General features: G+C 34.7%; 3 protein-coding genes across 3 annotated transcripts; 2 read left to right on the top strand and 1 right to left on the bottom strand.

Moving 5' to 3' along the window:
* Nucleotides 1–831: 831 nt before the first annotated feature.
* LOC133682596 (uncharacterized) lies at nucleotides 832–4,222 on the bottom strand. Its single transcript, XM_062106010.1, has 5 exons — nucleotides 4,128–4,222; nucleotides 3,923–4,042; nucleotides 1,549–3,338; nucleotides 1,265–1,469; nucleotides 832–1,117 (listed from the first exon to the last, which is right to left on the bottom strand). The coding sequence occupies exons 1-5, from the start codon at nucleotides 4,220–4,222 to the stop codon at nucleotides 832–834; spliced, it is 2,496 nt and encodes an 831-aa protein (XP_061961994.1).
* An 8,005-nt stretch (nucleotides 4,223–12,227) lies between these two features.
* On the top strand, nucleotides 12,228–14,713 carry LOC133696127 (transcription termination factor MTERF9, chloroplastic-like). Its single transcript, XM_062118184.1, has 2 exons — nucleotides 12,228–13,524; nucleotides 13,943–14,713. Exon 1 carries the CDS (start codon nucleotides 12,339–12,341, stop codon nucleotides 13,512–13,514), a length of 1,176 nt encoding a protein of 391 aa, XP_061974168.1. The 5' UTR covers nucleotides 12,228–12,338; the 3' UTR covers nucleotides 13,515–13,524; nucleotides 13,943–14,713.
* A 2,546-nt stretch (nucleotides 14,714–17,259) lies between these two features.
* LOC133681124 (nudix hydrolase 16, mitochondrial-like) lies at nucleotides 17,260–21,164 on the top strand. The gene is made up of 4 exons (XM_062104238.1): nucleotides 17,260–17,683; nucleotides 19,024–19,138; nucleotides 19,991–20,074; nucleotides 20,691–21,164. The coding sequence occupies exons 1-4, from the start codon at nucleotides 17,613–17,615 to the stop codon at nucleotides 20,925–20,927; spliced, it is 507 nt and encodes a 168-aa protein (XP_061960222.1). The 5' UTR covers nucleotides 17,260–17,612; the 3' UTR covers nucleotides 20,928–21,164.
* The last annotated feature ends 171 nt before the right edge of the window (nucleotides 21,165–21,335 follow it).

Raw genomic sequence — 21,335 nt, 5'->3', positions numbered from 1 at the left:
TTTTTTTAAAATTATTTTTTTAATCTAGAATTTAAATTATTTTTTTTAAATTATTTTTTTAATCTTTTTAGACAACATGTCTTTGATCAGCAACCAAACCTCACCACAAAAAGAATAACACCAGAAACATAAACCAATTCAGTTACCTATTAAGGTTGTTCGCTCATTCCTCAACAAGTTTGCAACTTGAAAAACCCTCAACATTTCCATGACCACCCACCATCACCAATCCATTACCAATCTATTGAAGATACTGAAGCGATTTTGATCTTCACTATTATGCCATTACCAAGTATAACTTATTTCTTATCTAGTTTAGATATGATTGTGTATTTATTATTAGCATATAATCTTAGCATAATCATGAGAGAAATATACGCAGGATTGTCTTTCCTTGCTGCAAGTTTTTCCCTCTCTATATATACATATGTACAGCATAAAAAAGGGATAAATGTATAACTCTGTTTTACTATTGCACTGTCTCACATCTCTTCATTACTCTGCTTCAAATTTCTACATGGCAAGGTTGTCAATACCGTTTCGGCAGGTGTTTCGTTTTTTCAATTGGAACGAAATGTTTCGGTTTCGGAGCGTTTCGGCATGCCGTTTCGGGGTTGTACTGTTCATATATATATATATATATTGAAGATAAATTAATTATAAATTATGCATTACAAAGCACAAACACAATGTCAAGCAAACATAATTTTAAAATTTAAAATATTTCTAAATAGTCAAGATTAAATAACTTAAAGTCTTAAAGTAATTCAACTTAAACAAAATACAAAAATATTATGAAAGTAAAATGTTTTAACATAAAAGAAACATAAATCAAACATCATCTCCATCATTAACATAGAAATAAGGATCTTGATCTTGTGATGGTATGTAGGGAAAGTCATCAACTAGACATTCCAATAGTTGATCATTTCCACCAAGCTCATTCTCTTCATCAAAACATGTCTCTTCATCCTCTAAAGTCAAAGTAGACAAAGGTGCTTCTATAGTCTCCCAACTTATATCATCTCCATTAAGAAGGCTAGGTTCTTCACAAATCCATTCATTTAATAGATCAATGTTATCGAGGCTAATAGGATCTAAAGCATCCCTTATTTTGCTCAAATTCCTACAAAAAAACAACATGAATATAAACCACATATATATTAGTGATAAATTTAATTTTAAAAAATTAATATCATTGTTAATGAAAATAGTAATAATCATTTTCAATATTATTATTAATATGATAATATCAATATTTTACCTCTGTTGAATCCTCAAATTATAACGAACAAATACTAGATCACTCAATCTCTTGTGCTCTAGCCTATTGCGCCTTTTAGAATGAATAAATTCAAATATACTCCAATTTCTTTCACACCCAGTTGCACTACAACATTGACTAAGAATTCGAATTGCAAACTTTTGAAGTTCTTGAGTGTCATTGCCAAATTGCTCCCACCATGCAACTAGATAAGACAAAAGTTTAATAAATCAGATATTATAAATACAAAACAATATTATATTTAAAAAACAAAATGTTATTACCTGGATTTAACTTTTCTCTTTGACGAATAGCTAGAGGCATGCCAAAATCACAAGTTGCTTTCTTATACTCCTCAAGTTGGCCACTAATTACATCTTGAGTGTCACAATCAGGGACCAATCTAGTAATTGTGCTAAGCAAACCTCGAGTAACCTCCTTTTGTTTTGAAAAAGAAGGCCTAAAATAGATTCCAGGATTAAGAAAACAACCTGCTGCATGTAATGGACTATGAAGTTGCTTATCCCATCTAGCATCAATTACCCGAATATATGGTCCATATTGAGATACTCTATTTTTCAACCTTGTCTTGATGGCTTCTTTTGCTTTATCCATTGCCTCATATAAATAACCCATTGATGGTTTTTCTTCACTATCTGCTAACCGAAGAACTCGTACTAAAGGTTCACTAACTTTGACTATATGTTCACATCGAGGCCAAAAGTCTTTATCTTGTAAAATTATGGCAGTTATTTCCTTTCCAACTTTACTTTTACCATGACTTGATTCTACCCATTTCATGCAAGTAAACATTTGTCGAAGCTCTTTCTTAAACTTAAGTAAACATTGGATGCTTAAAAAATGGGTAGCAAACCTTGTAATGCCAGGACGACATAGATCATTTCCATTAGTAAAGTCTTTCCTCATCAAAGCTAAAACCCATGCATGATTATATATAAATTTGGTTATGTTTCTTGCCTTCTTAATGGTTTCATCAATCATCGGAAAATATCTTGGATCAGAAATATTTTCTAACATCAAATCAATGCAATGGGCAGCACAAGGAGACCAAAAGAAAGTGCCATACCTTTGTTGCAAAGCCTTCCCAGCAGCCTTGAATGCAGCCTCATTATCACTAACAAATTGGACAATATTTTCTTGCCCCACTTCTTTGACAACTTCATCAAACATTTCAAGCAATGTCTCTTTATCTTTTCGAAGACCCGAAGTGTCAACTGACTTCAAGAATATGGTACCTCTTGGAGAATAAGCAAGAAAATTCACAATTGGTACATTCCTTCTATTTGACCACCCATCTGCCATAATGGAGCATCCATAAAGTTTCCAATCAGCCTTGATTTCAAAGAGGTATTCATGGACATCATGAACTACATCTTTCAAAAGTGGTCCCCTTAAATCATGATATGATGGTCCTTTAAAACCAGGTCCCATTGATGCTATGGCGTCTATCATTGGTTGATAATAGTATGATTTAGCACCATTAAATGGTACATTAACATCATACCACCATCTTGCAATGACCTTCCTTGCATTATGTTCCTTCTCTTTAGAAGCCATTGCACTTTTAATGCTAGGTTGTGAACTTGGGGTAGTTCGTGGAACGAATGAAGTCATCTTTTTTCTATTTGCACTTGTGCCTTGCATTGTCAATCTTTTAGTTGCTTTTGAACCGATATCACTTAAAGTAGGATTTGCACTACCACCCTCTTCGACTTCATCATTGGAAAGTGATTGAGAATTTCCAATATCAGTTCTAAGTCTCTTTCTTTTCTCTTTCTCCATTGTTAAGTCCTCTATCAACTGCTTCATTTGCCATTTCACATCTGGAGGAACCTTTTTACAAGCTTCAACTTGGCCCTTAATACCAGCAAGGTGATACTTCAGACGAGTAATACCACCACCATTGATCCTTTTGCTACAATGAACACATATACTTGAGTTCTTTGCACCAACAACCACTTGCCCATGAGCCCATGCTGGATCATCTGATCTTGCTGGAGCTGAAGCCATAGAAGAACCACCACTTGATGAGTTTTCAGCCATGTAATTTGATCTGAAAAAAAAATAAAACACAATTAATTTCAGCTATTACAATTTACATCAACGTGATTTTTAAAGTAAAATGGATGGTAATGATACCAATAACTTCAAATGAAAAAAATGACATTTCTCAAGATACCATGTTGATTTACAAATATTATTTGTTGGCTTCACACTTTAAATTTATTATTTGATACATTCGGTTTCATATAATAATTATGTATCCTTCCTTATAATTAATCTGGGCATGGTCAAGTTAATTATATTATTAACTACCAAACCTAGCAACCTAGCAATTAATCTGGTTATTTAGTTTGTATAGGCTTATGCACATAATACAGATTCCATACCACCTAAGTCCTAAACAATGGATTCATTGCAGTAAGCCATCTCTTAATTTGATTTATATATATATAAAAAACTTTCAACGTAGAAATCAAAGCCATTTATCATAAAAGACAACTTTCTAAAGTGTTTTGTCCTTTGAATTTATGGCAAGCCTAAGACTATTAACATTCTAGCAGTGTAAGTTAACAGAACTAAGTTCATGCATTTTCTATTTCCAATTTGAACTTGAAGAGAGAGAAAAAATTGCACCTTAGCTCTGCAGAGACAATTATTTGAGAAGTGAACGAAATGGATGGCCACAAAGTGAGGTTTGATGAGTCTTCTGGTTCTTTGCCAGGTTGCAGGGGGACTCCTTCTCTGTTTTGATCCCTGCAGACAATAATTTACACTTAGGCATTGCCTTAACATATAGGCCATATATATCTTGACTCGTAAATAATAGCTTAATATAAACTGGATATTGCACTTTGATATCTCTGCCAAGACTTTCAAGTCGATCCACAAGAACGGAAATATTGCTCTATCTGAAGAATATGCTAGTTTCGACATTCCTAAGAGCCCTTTCTTTGAGCATCAAAGTCTTCCTAATGATGCAGCAATTAACGAGTTCTGGGGCTATTAGAAATGAAATACATCCTGTCAATCTACTTAATTTATTTTAATTAGTTGTGTGGGTGATAACACTGTCACAAGGCATGGAAACTGAGGTAGGTCTTGTATATGAATTTGATTGTCAACATTAAATCAAGCTGTAGAATTATCTTCCACAGAAAATGAAAAATTAAAAATAGTCCACTAGCTTCATTGACATGGTTATGTGGGGTCTTAAAATCAAGAAAGGCAGGCTCTTACCTTGAGAACGAAGTTGTTGAAGATGACGTGAAAGCCTAGAAACCGATTGAGAGATGAAGCTTATGTAATAGTTTGAGAGATGATCGAACGACCAAACCAGGGAGATTGAATCAGCTGTTTGAAGTTTGAACTCCAATGGAAGGGGAGTTCGTGAAACTGAAAAACAAGATGCCGATTGTAATTGTTTTGGTTGGGAACTGCCGATTGTAATTGTTTTGGTTGGGAACTTGAGAGTTAAGTCTGCGAGGAGGAAGGAGGAAGAGAAATTAGGGATTTGGCTTAGTTTACTTTAGAGTCTTAGACTTCAGAGAAAAAGAGCGTGGGTGTACCGTGCACTGTGCAGTTAATGAAAATGAACCGGGTTTAATTTTGAGTCTTTGACTTTGACTCGGTGACTTTAACCCGAAACGGAACACATGGAATTCGGCCGGAACGTTCCGGCCGAAATTTGACCGGAATTTCCGGATCAGGCCGAGATTTTAAGCGAGGCAAAACTTGTTCCGTTTTGTTTCGTTTTTTTAACTGGTACGAGACGTTCCGGGCATTCCGGCCGAAACGGAACGGAATTAACAACTTTGCTAAATGGTATCAAAGCATAGTGTTTGAATTCTCATGCTATAGGGAGAGACAATGACGTTGTCATGGAAGACCATTTGAAGGATGCCATTGATATTGGATCAAAGGTCTCAGCACTAGCAAATTGTTCTGATGATACCAACACATCTCAAATATTGAGTTCTGTGTTGTTGAATGAATTCAATTATCTCCCTTGGTCAAAGGCTGTCACTATTGCTCTTGGTGGAAGATCTAAGTTGGGGTTCATAAATGGTTCTATCGTTCCTCTATAAGTTAATGATCCAGAATATGCAACATGGCTTTCCAAGAACCAGTTGGTCATATCTTGGATCCTCAACTCCATGGAAAGGAACCTTGCTGAGATTTTTAGTTTCTCAGAATCATCACTGGACCTGTGGGATGCAATTCGTGACATGTATGGAAATCAAAATAATGCTGCCATGATATTCCAAATTCATCGCGAGGTTGCCAACCTTCACTAGGAAGGAAAGCTCTTTGTTCAGCTGTTGGGAAGCCTTAAAAACCTATGGAATGAACTAGAAATATATCGCCCACACACTACTGATGTTGCTATATTATGAAAAAGAACTGAGGAGGATAGGATTTTTTAGCTGCTAGCAAGTCTCAGCCCAGATTTTGAAGACCTGCGAAGCCATATTCTGATGAATCCAGAACTACCATCCTTGAAATTGGTTTGCACCACCATCCAACGTGAGGAAATACGTAGGAAAGTAATGACGCGTGATGTTGAAGTTTCTGAAACTCATGCTTATCAGACCAAATTGACGTCGCAGGATATGAATTCTGGTTCTTTTGATCATGGTCAACATAGACCATTGTCAGATTCAAAAAACTACAAAGGGAAATGAACCGATTTCAAGTGTCATTACTGCCACAATCTTGGTCATAATGTAGATCGTTGTTGCCTCCTTCATCCTGAAATTAAGCTTAAGTTTGCAAAGGACCTAAGAAGACCACCAAGACGCACAAATAATCATAAGTCATACCTTGAAAATAATCATGTGAATTCCACCGAAAGCTTTTCTACCAATTCTGCAACTCTGATATCTGATTTTGCTAATTATTTGCACGGCAAACATGGCTAAGGAAAATCACATGATGAATCTATCAGTCAAGACCAGAAGCAACCAACTGCTCTTCTCAGTCACTTTGCTGATTTTTTAGCAGAAGCAGACCTGAAAAATAGCCAAGGTAATCTGATTACTTTCATGACTGCATTAGAACTTGTAAATTTGCATGATCTTTGGATAATAGATTATGGTGCCACCGATCACATGTCAAACAAATTAGATAACATTCATGACCTTAAATCATTTGTCAAACCCATACTTGTATCTGTTGCTGATGAGAAGGGTACTTATGTTAAAAGGAAGGGAAAAATTAATCTACTCTCTGATAAGATAGTGTTTGATGTTCTATTTATACCATCATTTCCATTTCAATTGCTTTCAGTCAGTAAGATTACAACCACTCTAAACTGTGAAATAATTCTTACTTCTTCCAAAGTTATGTTTCAGGATCTTGTCACTAAGGAGATGATTGGTGAAGGATTTTTCCTGCATGGTCTCTATTATATATCCTAAAAATCACAAGTCTCCAGGGGTTTTCAAGCAACAACTAATCCACCCATGAGCACCTCTTATGGCATCGTTGTCTAACTCACCTTTCAGAGTCTGTTCTTAGTAAAATAAAGTCGGTTCAAGTACATGAATCGCTCAATTGTGAGATTTATCATTTTTCAAAATCTACAAGACTTCCGTTTACTCCTTCAATGTCAAAAAGTACTCATGCGTTTGAACTTGTTCATGCAGATGTATGGGGACCCTTCCATACTTCCATTGATGGTTTTAAATATTTTGTTACATTTATCGATAACTTCTCTAGGGTTACTTGGGTGTATCTATTAAAAACTAAGCATGATGTATTTGTTTATTTTAAGGATTTTCATTTGTTAGCAATCAATCAATTTTCAGCTCACATTAAAATCCTTTAATCTAACAATGGCACCGAATATATGTCCAAAGACATGTCAAAATATTTACATTCTAATGGAATTCTGCATCAAACTAGCTGTGTTGGTACACCTCAACAAAACGAGATATTTGAACGTAAAAATCATGATTTGCTTGAAAAAACTCGTGCCATTATGCTTCAAATGAATGTTCTCAAAGCTTTCTGGTCCTATGGAGCTCTTATAGCTGCTTATCACATAAATCGCTTACCCAGCCGAGTGCTGGATTTTAAATCTCCTCTTGAAGTTTTGCAGGATAAAGTTCCAGATATATCTCATCTTAAAGTATTTGGCTGCACTTGTTTTGTGCACTTACTAGCTACGCATCGTGACAAACTGGATGCTAGAGCGATCAAGTACGTCTTTTTGGGTTATTCCACAGCTCAAAAGGGATACAAGTGTTATGACACTGTGTTGCAGAAACTATATGTTTCCATGGATGTGAGATTTCTTGAAGATACTGAATATTTTTCTGCAAAAAATCAGGGGGGATGCTATCAAATATTTTTCCCTTACCTAGCATTGAGAATGTCAGTCTGCCTCCATCCATCATTCCAAGTTCTGACCGACAGATTCAGGTTAAAATTACTCCTGGAAATGATGCTACCAATCGGGATACTAAAATTCAAAATGCATCAGATTTTAGTGATGTTGTTGTTCTTCACTCGGATTTAAGCAATGAAAATATAAGCATATGAGAATCACCTATTGACATGTTACCATCTTCTAGAAGACTTTCCCTTCAAACTCGTCAAACATCATCTCGAATGCAAGATTATGTCACCTATAATGTGAAGTATCCTATATCCAGGTTTATGTCTAATCATCAATTTTCTCCATCATATAATGCTTTTCTTACTTCCATATCAACTATTCAGGAACCAAAGACATTTCATGAAGCACAATCACAAGTAGTATGGTAGCAGACCATAAATGAAGAACTGAAGGCACTTATAGAAAATCACATATGGAGTGTGGTACCCTTGCCTGCTGGAAAATAAGTTGTAGGCTATCGTTGGATATTTAAGATGAAATTTAAGTCAGATGGTTCAGTTGATCGGCATAAAGATCGTCTTGTGGCTCATGGTTTCACTCAAAAATTTAGTGTTGACTACAAGGAAACATTTGCTCCCGTGGCCAAGATGACCACTGTCAGAGTCCTTCTATCTGTTGTTGTCAACCAGGGATGGTTCCTATATCAAATGGATGTAAGAAATTCCTTCTTATATGGAGAGATTGAAGAATAAATATTCATGAAACTTCCTCATGAACATCTATAGAATGGAAGCCCTACACTTGTCTGCAAACTTCATAAGTCTATTTATGGCCTGAAGCAGAGTTCTCGGGCCTGGCATGCTAAATTAAGTTTTGCACTTGAAGATATTGGTTTTACAAAAAGTTCTACAGATTCTTCTTTATTTATTCAGCTTGGTTGCACTTATAAATTAGTTGTGCTAATATATGTGGATGATCATATTATAGCATGAATTAATAATGACTCAATCACTCAACTTAAAAGGGAGCTTCAGCAACAATTTTCGATTAAGGACATTGGCTCCTTAAAGTACTTCCTAGGCATTGAAATGGCCGCCTCCAGTAAAGGTTTTTTTTGCAATCAGCGCAAGTATGTCATTGATTTGTTGAAGGATGCTGACATGTTGCACACAAAGCCTGTTGCAAACCCTTTAGACAGCAAGTTAACATTGGACCCTTCAAGTGAACCTCTTGCTTCTTGCAATCATTATCAGAAGATTATTGGTAAACTAATTTACTTAACAATCACTCGACCAGATATTACATTTACGGTCAGCCTTATCAGTCAACATATGTATGCTCCAACAATTCAGCATATTGCTATAGTAAAGCATATCTTGCGGTATCTAAAAGGGACAAATGGTTGTGGCATTGTTATGACTCGTAATGGTCATACTAACGTCATGGGCTACACTGATTCTGACTGGGGAAATTATCTCGATCGTCGATCTACCACTGGATATTGTATGCTTGTTGGAGGAAATTTGGTATCTTGGAAAAGTAAGAAACAATCGGTAGTAGCTCGCTCAAGTGCTGAAACAGAGTATTGTGTTATGGCTTCTACTACTTATGAATTGATATGGCTCAAACACCTTTTTACAGATTAAGGTTTTCCTAGTATCACTTCTATGATGTTGTTTTGCGATAATCAAGTTGTTATACATATTGTGTCCAACCTGATATTTCATGAACGCACTAAACATATTAAATTAGATTGTCATTACATTCGTTTGCAAGTTCAAGCTAAACTTATCCATCCTCAGTATGTATGTTTTCATGATCAACTAGCTGATGTGCTCATCAAAGCCTTACCTTCTACTCAATTTCACCGGTTATTAAGCAAGCTTGGATCCACCAATCCACTAGATCCAGCTTGAGGGGGAGTATTGAAGATACTGAAGCGATTCTAAAGATCTTTACTATTATGCCATTACCAAGTATAACTTATTTGTTACCTAGTTTAGATATTATTGTGTATTTATTATTAGCATATAATCTTAGCATAATCATGGGAGAAATATACGCAGGATTGTCTTATTTGTTACCCACTCTCTCTCTCTCTCTCTCTCTCTCTCTATATATATATATATATATATATATATATATATATATATATATATATATACAACATAAAAAAAGGATGAATGTATAACTTTGTTTTACTATTGCACTGTCTCACGTCTCTTCATTACTCTGCTTCAAATTTCTACACCATCATTTACAGTTTGAGCTTCCAAGAGATATTGCTAAACTAATTGTTCAAGAACCGTGTGTTCATTTTTTTATCACTTTGCATGTAATTTTCTTGGGGGTTGTGGTTGTTTCCATTCTTGTTTTTTTTTTCAGATCATTTATTCGGATTTTCATCACCTTTGACATAATGTTTGAACTTTATCGATGTATGAATATAAGAGCATTCGATGCATCCTCAAATATTAGGCAAAGAACAAAAGTGATGAGTGTGAGATACCGGGGATGGAAACACTGTTGGCAGAGACAATTCAGAGCTTTTCGTAGAGTAATTTTGAGCCTACGTTGTTGGTAAGGGCGGACGCAATGCAAAAACTTGGGTGGGCTCTAGCCCAGGTCAAGATTTTATCAATATTTTTTTACTAGTTTTATGTAAAACAAATTTGTAATTCTTGATTGAGTTATTAAAATTTTTTGAAAATTTACATGGAGCCTTCTAATATGATGTTTTAGCTTGGTTTAAAATTTCAGAATTTTTTAAGAAATTCAGAAATTTGATAAAAAAAAATCACAATTTGATCAGTTTTACGTTATTGGGTGTAATTTTCAATCCGACCATCAGATTGAGCTGAAATTTTACGATGGATCTTGAAATATATTGAATAAAATCTGGTTAAAATTTTAGGATGAACAAAGTTTGACAATGCTAACAAAAAAAAGAACCGTCAAATAAAAACAAAACGACTCGTTAAGGGTAAAATGGTTATTTGCTATTAAAAAATAAAATAAATTAATTCTTCCTTCCTTTTATATGTTGCCGACTGGGCAAAAGCAGAATAGAAAAAGAAAGAAAAGAAAAGGCGAGAGAGAAATAGAGAAAAGTAAGGGAAAAACATAAAAAAAAATCCAAGGAAAAAAAAATGAGAGAACAACCTTGTAAACTTACAAAGTCCAACTTATAAAATATTAACCTAAGGAAGAATCAAGTGAAGAAAGGAGAAATTGAGAGAGGGAAAAAATTTAATTATTTTGTTTTTCAGTTGACATGAGATTGTTATTTTATTCCGGTTGAGGGGTTGTTACAATATCAATTCAATTTCGATTATAGATGAATTATATTTCACAAAATATCGAAGGATGTAACTTCAATAGTAAATTTATTTTTACTTTCACTTTAATTTTATGTATTTTTAAATTTATTTTTTAATATTTTAGATAGTGTATTTGAATTAAAACTTTATTATTAACTTTAAAAATTCATGTACATTATTAATAATTTATCTTAAAAAAATATATATATTTATTTAATAGCTCAGGGTAGGAAAAATTACTAACTCCACCCTTGGTCGTTGGGTGCATGTAAAAGTTGGCTTGCTCTCTGGAATAAAACGACTAGGATAGTCAAGAGTTGCTTGTGCTTCTCTACCATTACATTTAGAGAAAACATGGCTATCAATGCTTCAGAGTTCAAAGATAAACCCTAATTTCTGGCTATTTTTGTTGTTTTTAATCTTCGAGGAGATAACAAAGAGCATTTGATACGAATAATTAATGAATTATCCATATAAGATTCGAGTGGGCTAACCATAACGCTGCCAACCCCGGCCTATTTGAGCCCCAGCACAGATGTCTCTTCTGGGCAGGGACAGATGATCATGACTACTGCTACTTGTAAACAAAAACCTACCCTATGTCTCTGTCTCCGACAGTGAGCTGTCAAGTGACTTGACAAACTCTCTTCCTTCTTGTCCAATTCATGATCTTCATTCAGTTTCTCTCGTATTGAAGAAAAGAAACTTCAAAATGAACAAGGCTAATTCTTATACCATGAGCGCCTAAAGGTGGAAACCTGTGCAGCTGCTTTCTCTTATACCATGAGCGTCACTCGTGCCTAACTTGATTGTTGAGTTATTAAAGGCTTGATCGGCAATAGCCTTGGTTAAAATATCAATTTTTTTGTGGTCTTGACGTACAAAACTTCGATAATTTTCTCTTCGAACTTATCATATATGAAGCTGCGATCATGGTCACCATGTGAGGGTGTTTGTTTTTGCGCTTAAAAACTCGGATTCTACGTAATCTCTCTTTTCTTTTGGTTTTCATGCTGTTCTTTCCTCTCTTTTCGCGCCAGCTCTCTTTTCTTTCCTTGCTCAATTGGGCATGTTGAGGTCCGGTTGGGCCCTTTCGATTCTTCCTAGCCATCTGGGCCGTTCGGCCTAACCAGCTGTCTGGTGCTCTTTCTTTTTCTTCCCTGCTGGTTGGGTCATATGGCCCAACCAGCTGTCGGGGTGGACCATTGAGCCTAATAAGCCCTCCTGTTGGGCTTTGTGCTGTCAGATTTGATTATGTGATTCAGTAAGGAGAGATGATGGCTTGACTTCCTTCCACAGTTCAGTTGGATTTCTTCCTCAACCTGTAGCAAAAATCCTTGTATTTGGAAAAGGAAAACCCTAAACCCTCTTCCTTCTGATTCATATTCAGATGAGGCTCTCTCTGTGTCTAAAAATGAAGCTCTATCCAAGCCTCCTGATTTCTCTCTTGCCAAAACGCTTTATAAAGACAGCACCTTCTCCTCCCACAACTCCACTACCCACCAGAAGTAATACCACCTCATCTTCTCCATCATCGTTTACACTTCAATTTCTTGTTAACTCATGTGGGCTTCCTTTAGAAACTGCTCTTCCTGCATCCAAGAAGTTCCATCTCAACGAGAAGAACATCCACAAGACTCAATCTTTGCTCCATTTCTTGAAATCTCACCACTTTGTGGACACCCATATCGCCGATCTGATAAAAAAGATGCCCGCTTTCCTTGGTTGTAAAGTAGAAAACAATCTAAAGCCCAAGTTCGAGTTCCTCGCCGCAAATGGCGTTGCTGGTAACCTCCTTCCCCAACTTATCCTATCAAATCCTGATATTTTGTGGACGTCCTTGGATTCTACTATCAAACCATCTTTTAAGTTTTTGAAGTCTTTTCTTGGTACCAATGTGAAAATTACAGCGGCTCTTAAGCGTTGTTCATGGTTGTTGAGAGTTAATCGGAACAGAACTATGCAAACAAATATTGATTTGTTGATTAAAGAAGGATTGCCTCTTGACCGGCTTGCAAAACTCATTATCTCGAATCCAAGATCTCTGCTATCTAAGCATGATAAGATAGTTTATGCAGTGAATTCTGTTAAGAATCTGGGCCTTGAAACAAACGATACTATGTTCATATATGCTCTTGGGGTGAAGATGAAAATGACTGACACGACTTGGAAGAAGAAAATTGAGGTGATGAAGAGTTTGGGTTGGAGTGAAGAGGAGATTTTCGGCACTTTCAAGCGATGCCCTCAAATATTGCAATACTCGGAGAAGAAAATCAGGATTACCGTGGATTTTTTTATCAATTCCGTTGATTTGGGACCAGAAATTCTACTGGTCTATCCTTCTTTGTTTTGCCTCTCAGTTGATAACAGGATTCGTCCATGGTATAATGTTATTAATGTTTTGAAGTCAAAGAACCTGATTAAAAGAGAAAAGAAGTTTCCTTCTTTGCTACTGATGAGTGAGAAGAAATTCTTGGAGAATTATGTTGATAAGTATGTGGATGATGTCCCTGGTTTATGGGAGGTGTATACGGGCACTGCCAACACAAAGAAGAAAGGCACTTGATGACAGAGATGTAAGTTCACTTGTGCAATACAAAGTGCTATGTAATTGACTAAATAGCTCATCTGCTTTTGATTTACAGCTAGTTTTTGTTTGTCCAATGTATATTGTTAATTTCTGATCATTTTGCATATTTGCTTTCTTATCATAGCCTTGTCTTTTCCCAGTTCATTTCTGTGACCCTTTTTCATCTTTTACTCAGTTTGAGCTTCCTACATTAACGTGCCAACCTAAGAGCCTTCAATGCCTTGTTAGAGTGTTGTGCAAAAAAATTATGCATATTAAAGCTCATGTTAAAATGAGCTTGCATTACAAAGATATGCATTCATTGGCATTCCAACTTTCCAATTGAACACAAAACTTAACAACATAGTATTTTCCAGCAGTTTAAGGCTGTTGCTACATGTTAACGAACAGTTAAATATTTGTAGGCTGGTTGATGATGGTAGCAAGATGGGAAAATTGAACTTTACGTTGTGCGAAAAAGGTTGGAAACTGGAGTGCAGTGTGAACCATTGATTAAACAAGGAATTGTGTAGGGATGTACTCTTATGCGAGCTATGATTCTGGTTTGCCAAACAGTTAAGGAATGCTCAGGGAAATGTCGAGGATACTTAACCCTATTTGGGAAGGGTTAGGGTACAGATAGGTAGATTTGGACGGTCAATGATTTGGGGAAACTTCAGTGCAACACTACTTACTGGCTGTTTGATGATCAGGTAAAAATGATAAGAGCATTTCTCTGAAGGTGGTGATGAAAATGAAGAGAGCGGTTTCTTTGAAGCAGTATCAATGGTCATTTATGGCTTTGGTTCCATCAAAGGAGAAGATCAGATATTAAGAATTGCCATTGCCAGTTGGCTCCATGCTCTGGGATACAAATATTTGCTGATGCATTGCCAAACTCGAAAGGATGGTCTCAAAGCAACAGTGTTTCTACAAGGGAGAGGTTGATTTTAGACTTACAGTGAATAAAAGCCTCGGTTTCAATTTCTGTGAGGTGCTCAAATCATTATATTTATGCTTTAGTGAAGGTTCCTTCAGTCCATGTTGGGTTACAAGCTTTGGAGGCTAGGAAATATTCATGTTTTTTTGCGCTCGTCCTGTGCTCTGGGGTAAGTTGTTCCACTTTCCGAGTGCCTTAATGTAAATGTCTACCATTTCTTTCTGTTGGGTTAATGTAAATGTCTACCATTTCTTTCTGTTGGGTTACAATTTCCATGTTTTTTTTTTTTTGATCTAAATGTATTTACAAGGCTCCTCTAATTAATCAGAATCTCCTATGCTATTCAATAGTCAATTAATCAAATCATCTCTTGCATCAATCTTTCTTTCTAAGTTAGAGAAAACTCATACTCAAATTCTAGTCACCCACTGAACAAGAGAATAAATCATGCACATAAGAAATATTAAAAGTTTTCAAATAACTAGGAAGATAAAGTTGATGCGCATTGTGGTTGATTTTTGTAGCATCTCACAACTACTGATCTTTCTCTCATAGAACTTGTACTCTTCCGCAGTAAACCTATCAAGAATAAGTAGTGTACATATCAAGTTACCAACCTCAAAAATAACATTCTTGCTATGACTATTTGCTTGGGCTGGCATTCACGTAAAAAATTGTTTGCTAGATCTTACCCACACAAATATTTTGCCATATCTTCAGGTAGATTATGCACCTTGCTTTTAGTTCTGACACTGAGAGTTTATTTGGCTTTGTGTTTTTAACGGTATTTGGTTGTATTTCAAAAATGTATTTAGCTTGAAAAAACATTAAGCTAATGTTTTTTAGAGCATGTTTGAAACCTTCGAATTGAATTTAATTCACTCATGTTTGATCTCTTTTTTTATATATATAAGATTTTTAAAGAAATAAGATGAAGGTGATAAGAGTAATATAGAAAACAAAATGAATTAAATTTTATCTTTACATGTGAATTTAATTTTTTTATCAATTGGATTCAAATCAAACACTATAATTGAATTCAATTATAGTAGAGAATTGGTTTCAAACAACTTGTTGGTGTTTTTTGATGGTTTTAATGTGTTAATATTAAAAATATAAAAAATATATTATTTTCAAGTATTTTCAAGTAAAAAATATTTTTAAAAATACCTTACATCACAATATCAAACACCCACTAAAACCCCATTTTAGATTGAGGTTGTGGTTATGGTGCAACCCCAACCTTAAACGAGATTTAAGTTTGTTTAGTATTGTAGTCGCATTTAAAAAAAAATAATTTTAAAAAAAACTATGAATTAGAACTTTTACATAGTCAAAGTCTTAAGATAAAATTTTCACTGGAACTAATGTAAATTTATGATATATATTGATTAATTAAATATTTTTAAAATTATAATTAAAATAAAATATACTTTTAACTATAATTCACTAAACAAGATAGTGTTTAGAAATGTGATAATAATTGATTTTCAAGGTATTTTTTTATCTAGAAATATATTAAAATATTTTTTTATTTTTTTAAATTATTTTTCATATCAATATATTAAAATAATTTAAAAATATAAAAAAATATTAAATTTAAACTAAAAAAATTAAAATTTCATAGAACACGTACAACCAAACAGTGCGTTAATAAACAAATCTAATAAAACACTTTAATCGGAAAGGTACCATGCAGTCATGCACAAATGTGTTTTTTTTTTTTTTAATTACAGAGGGACTGTCTCTTGATCGGCTTGCAAAACTCAAGTGTCTTGTTTCCAAGGCGTCTGCTACGTAACGGTTGAGATGCTTATTAGCGCGGAGGATAAATTATTTATCCTTAAAATTTTATTATTTTTCATTTGTAGAATCGAGATGCTTCCAATATATTTTTTGATATTCCAATAATAATATCTTAGTTTAGATATATTTTTAAATAAAATTTTCTAATAAAAAAAATATATAACTTAAATATCTTTTAACAAAATAAATTTAAACTTTAAATCTGAATAAAAAATCAAAACAATAAAAAAAACATTAAAATATAAGAGGAGTAATAATGCATAAAAATCTTAAAAATATAATTATAAATTCTTCCTTCAATCCATAAAAAAAATCATTTGAATAAATTCCAAGCTGAGGAAAAAAGGAAAATCATTCAGTGTAATTAATCTTAAAAATAATAACTATTATTATGTAGAAAATTGGATAAACTTGTCCTAATTTTTCTAGCAGGACAGAAACTTCTCCTTTAAAAACAACTTTGAATAGGAGAAAAATAAATTTTTATTTATTTAAAATTACATCAAATAACTCTTAAAAAAATATATATATTATTCAGTATACCATATACTTTTAATTTCCAGTATATTCAACCATGAAGCTCACCCTAGCATACGCTTAAAGTGCCCAGCAATTTGTATTCTAGATATTCTGAATTATCTTCGATTAAGTTTTCAAATTTATTTGTTATTGTTTTAATTTTAGAGTTTTTAAGTTAATTTTAAAACGATATTTTTTTGGATAAAATTATATAAAAAAATTTAAACTACTTTATTTAAATAAAAAAATGAATATTTTTTAATTGAAATTGAACTTCGATTAAGTTAATAAAATCATGAATTGTCTAAATTTCATCCGTTTAATATCCAAACCGATTTAAAATAAAACTCTATTCCATCAGAGGATGACTTCAAAACCCAATCAGATAGGGCCCACACTCGATGGACCCATAACACACGTGACTTTTGACCGCCCCCACCGTCCGGTCCGATCCGCTTCCTGCGCTTCACTTTAACCTTTAAGGCCCTCCCCTCCTCTCTCCCCCTCTCTAAAATCCCAAAAAACATAACCGAGAAAAATTCTCTCCTTCTCCTCGCAAAAAGAAACCCCAAAAGAATTTAAAAAAAATATATCCATTGGATCATCTCCATGTCTCATTGCATTAGCCATCACCACCGTCAAGGACAAAACAAGAAATGCCGGTGTCATCATCCCGTGCATGCATGAACATTACCAGATTTGTAGCAGCAAAGCCAATGGAGGGCCTGAGTTCAATTTTCTTGATGTTGTTGATAATAAAGAAACAATCTTGATTCATATAGAAAAAAAAGAGGAGGGTTTTTTTTTAAGGTTTTTTTTATATATAAAGTATGTCTGAATTGGTAGCACGTACTGGTCGACTTCAACAACGGTACGAGGGCGGTTGTCGACTTGTTGCCGGGTAAAGAACAAACCCTTTTCATGTTTTTATCTGAAAATGATTTGTATGCGTGAAAGATGTGTTTTTGATTGATGTGAAAATGTGTTTTGTTTGATGTGTTGAATTATTGTTGTATGTGTCTTTTTTGTTAGTGATATGAGATTTTCAAATTTGGAGGGTTGTGGCTATGTGTGATTGATTGGTATGTTTTTGACTTTATGTTGATTAATGGGATGCTGTTAAAATTTACAATTGATGGGTGTGGCATCGGTTTTATCCACACACAAAAAAAATAATTTATTTTCCTGTTTAGATGTGGTTTTTGTTAATTTAGTGGGGATTGGTGGCTATGAAGGTATAATGTGCAATGTACATTATTATTTATTTGGTTATTTGATTAGAGTAATTTGTTGAATGATGAAAGGTAAGCAACTTTGACCAGTAGGTGATGGAAAGATATGTGTTCATTTTGATGGATTATGGTCAATGTTGATGACAGATAAATTGAGGATTGAGATAATTTTGAGGCTTGTTTGCTGGAACCTTTTCTATTATTTGCCACCCTTGCTTCTTGGAACCCAGTTTACACGGAAGGTGACTTTGGACTTGGTTGTAGAATAAAAATTTAAATCGTTTGGATGCACGTCCTTGAACGTGGAGGCTTGCCTCTTCTTAACTCAGTTTATGTTCAGAGTCCAAAAACAGGTATTCTGGCATCATTTTGCCCATTATTTCTGGAGGGAATAGGAAGGTCACACCATCAGTCATGTGCTGAATGAATAGCCGAGAAGGTTTGTAAGCATCTTGGTGGGTGGAAAGATGCTTTCTTCTCTTTAGGGAACTAATACCTGCACTCCTGCCCAGGTTCTGAAATGATTGAGCAGGAGATGTCAAATTTCCTCTTGGTCTTGGTGAAAAGTAAAGAGTGATTGTTTGGTTAGTTGCGAGGTCTATTGTAGGTCTAACTTGGTGAATTCCCCTTAGGACCAGATTTGTTTGGCATTAGACAGTTTGGATTCTGTAGAAAGTATAATCTTTTTTTGAATAAATGGGATCTAATAGAGTTATTGTTGCTCATGTGAGCACTAGGAAGATCATTTGACAGGTTTTTCCTTAGTTGTGTCGTCAACATAATCTAAGGTTTTTCTCAGGAATCCCATCTTAGAAGTCTTATGATCAAGATTTGTTAGAATGAGGTTGGGTTCCCACTAAAAATACAAACAAGAAGAAAAATATGGCTTAGGAAGTAAGAAATAACTAGTTGAAAACCCAGCAAGTTTCTGCTGCCTTTGAATGGTGCTAAAAGTCATTGTCGTATTTAATGTTGAGTTGTAAGTGCTAACTCATGGTTTTATTGACAGGTGTATTCCATATAGATTTAGAGATTATTGTGAAGATGATAATGCCGATTCGGCGAAGGTTGTTGAGCTTCTTATGATCAATTCACCCAGTGGACCAGGTCTCTTGTTTCCAAAGGTATAAAGTTGTGACATGCTCTTCTGGCATTTTACTATGCACACTTTGCTTTGTACATCTACCTTTTCTTTTGGCCCGTTACCTTCTGATTCTGCTATAGAATGTGATTTAAGTTTTTATTTTTTTTGTAGATATTTCAATTTACAGTAGTTTTCCCCTTCAAAATTTTAAACATGCTCGAGAGCATTATCTGATTATCATACCTAACTTTTTGCTTCTGCAGCTCAAGTCTGTGACTCTTAGTTATTGTGAAACTTCCTTAGGATGATTTGAAGTCTGAACTCTTGCTTCCTTGTATGAAGAGACATTTTATTTTTGAAACCAGTAATCTTGACCATATGGCCTTAGAGTTGTGCTGATGTTGGATTTAAGATGGGAAAATAACAAGGGGAATGCAAATGAAGCTGCATGTGATAATAGGAAGATGGCTAGTATTGAGTTTATAGCTTAGGAGTTTCAGAAGTGATTTTGGAGCTAATGATTCTGTATGAATATTTGCAATTACTCTGGCATATTTGTGCCATGAGCATGTTTGTTGAGGTCTGTGTACGTGAGCTTGCATGCTTGTTTTTCTAGTGAAATGCAAAATTCAGTCGATTCCTTCACTTTATTTTGGTTTTGAATATATGATTAAGGAATCCCAGACCTTACAAATCCATTTATGGTTTCAATCTCCATCCTCCTGTCTTTAAAGAGCCAATAAGGGATAGATACCATTTGTTTTAAATCATGTCTCTTGAAGTTTCTGCTTGTGAATGGGGCATATATAAATTCCTACTTCCTGTATTTTAGTTACTTCCAGGAAGAGAAAACAAAAGAAGTTAAATTTCTTTTCATTTTTTTTTTCCGTAGGGGGGATGGGAGAATGATGAGACTGCTGAAGAGGCTGCTGTGAGGGAAGCCATTGAAGAAGCAGGAGTTCGAGGCGATCTAATGGTGAAGTTTTACTTGCATTATTTGAGATTGTTTTACCATTTCTTTTGCACTTTGAAGGTGTTGAGATACATTGTTTGTTTATCTTTCAACTTTACCATTAGAACTGCTGTCTATTAACTGTCCTCGTCTCCTACTTGGAATACTTATGAAGAGGTGTTCTATTTCATTATATTGATGTGATTCACACACCCTTGTCATGATAATCATTGCTTCTTGTTCCATCTAATATCTCTGGTGGCTGTTCCTACTAGCATTCATTCCTCTAGCTTAAAAAAATAAATTATTTGCTTCAGTGGCATCTCAAGTTTAGTGTTAGGCTAAAAAGACTGCTTCTGAGCTGATGTCCTGCATATAAATTGCAGAGAAGAGTCCTTTTAGGGAATACGGTTGCATATATTTATATTTGTCTAAAATCCACTTTAACTTATGGTCGGATATCCTCTGGTGTCAACTTGTTAGCTTTGTATGTTCTAGGTGTTTGTCTTTCTGTCCTTTGCTCCCAGTGATCCACTGGGTCTGAGACAGGCTCTCCAAATATTCTCTTGCAGCTGGTTTACACATTTTTTCATGTAGACAATCTAAGGAAACCAGCTCTAATTGTATCTCGGGGTTTCAGGATTTCATAGGGTATTATGAATTTAAGAGTAAAACTCACCAAGACGATTGTTGCCCAGAAGGTTTGTGTAAGGCTGCAATGTATGCTTTATTTGTCAAGGAGGAGCTTGAGCTATGGCCAGAGCGGAGCACAAGAACAAGAAGTTGGCTGACCATGTCTGAAGCAGTTGAGAATTGCAGGCATAAATGGATGGAAGTGGCTTTGAAGGACTTCTCTACCTGGCGTGCAAAGATGTAGACTGCAGGAAAATATCCCACCAATCAGGATTATTTTCTGTATAAAGAGAAGGTTTTAGTGTCGAGTCAAGGCAATTTTCTTTCAACTCATCAGTCACTAACAATACTGGCAATTTTCAAGATTGCATAGCTTCCTGTTCTTCTATGTTTTCGAAATTTCTTCATTTTACTGAACTCTGATGTATTTTGATTCAGAGAATTGTCCAAAATGTTATATATTATAGTTGTTTTAGATGTTCGTTGATGATGTATTATTACCATTATATTCTCCCAAATTATACCGGGGAAACAACCAAAACAAATTATAATAAAAATTCACTCCAAAAGTGGCTTAGTTTTCTTTCAAGCCCTCTTTGGTTCAATACCAAGCAAGTGCTTAGAAAATAAGAAGAGCGGAAGATGCAAGAGC

This window comes from Populus nigra, chromosome 1 (genome assembly GCF_951802175.1).
Source record: "Populus nigra chromosome 1, ddPopNigr1.1, whole genome shotgun sequence".
NCBI classification, from domain to species: domain Eukaryota; kingdom Viridiplantae; phylum Streptophyta; class Magnoliopsida; order Malpighiales; family Salicaceae; genus Populus; species Populus nigra.
Note: the sequence above shows the minus strand (reverse complement) of the source record. Positions and strands in the feature narration are given on the sequence as shown.

Bases quoted from the DNA above. Each gene is read 5' to 3' on its own strand.
- LOC133682596 (XM_062106010.1), bottom strand. From the start codon at position 4,222: ATGTCGAAACTAGCATATTCTTCAGATAGAGCAATATTTCCGTTCTTG. The intron at 3,339-3,922 runs GTGCAATTTTTT...TTTTTTTTTCAG, and splicing joins ATTGTCTCTGCAGAGCTAAG to ATCAAATTACATGGCTGAAA. The intron at 1,470-1,548 runs GTAATAACATTT...TGTCTTATCTAG, and splicing joins AAGAGAAAAGTTAAATCCAG to TTGCATGGTGGGAGCAATTT.
- LOC133681124 (XM_062104238.1), top strand. From the start codon at position 17,613: ATGTCTGAATTGGTAGCACGTACTGGTCGACTTCAACAACGGTACGAG. The intron at 17,684-19,023 runs GTAAAGAACAAA...TTTTATTGACAG, and splicing joins GGTTGTCGACTTGTTGCCGG to GTGTATTCCATATAGATTTA. The intron at 20,075-20,690 runs GTGAAGTTTTAC...TCGGGGTTTCAG, and splicing joins GAGTTCGAGGCGATCTAATG to GATTTCATAGGGTATTATGA.
- LOC133696127 (XM_062118184.1), top strand. From the start codon at position 12,339: ATGAGGCTCTCTCTGTGTCTAAAAATGAAGCTCTATCCAAGCCTCCTG.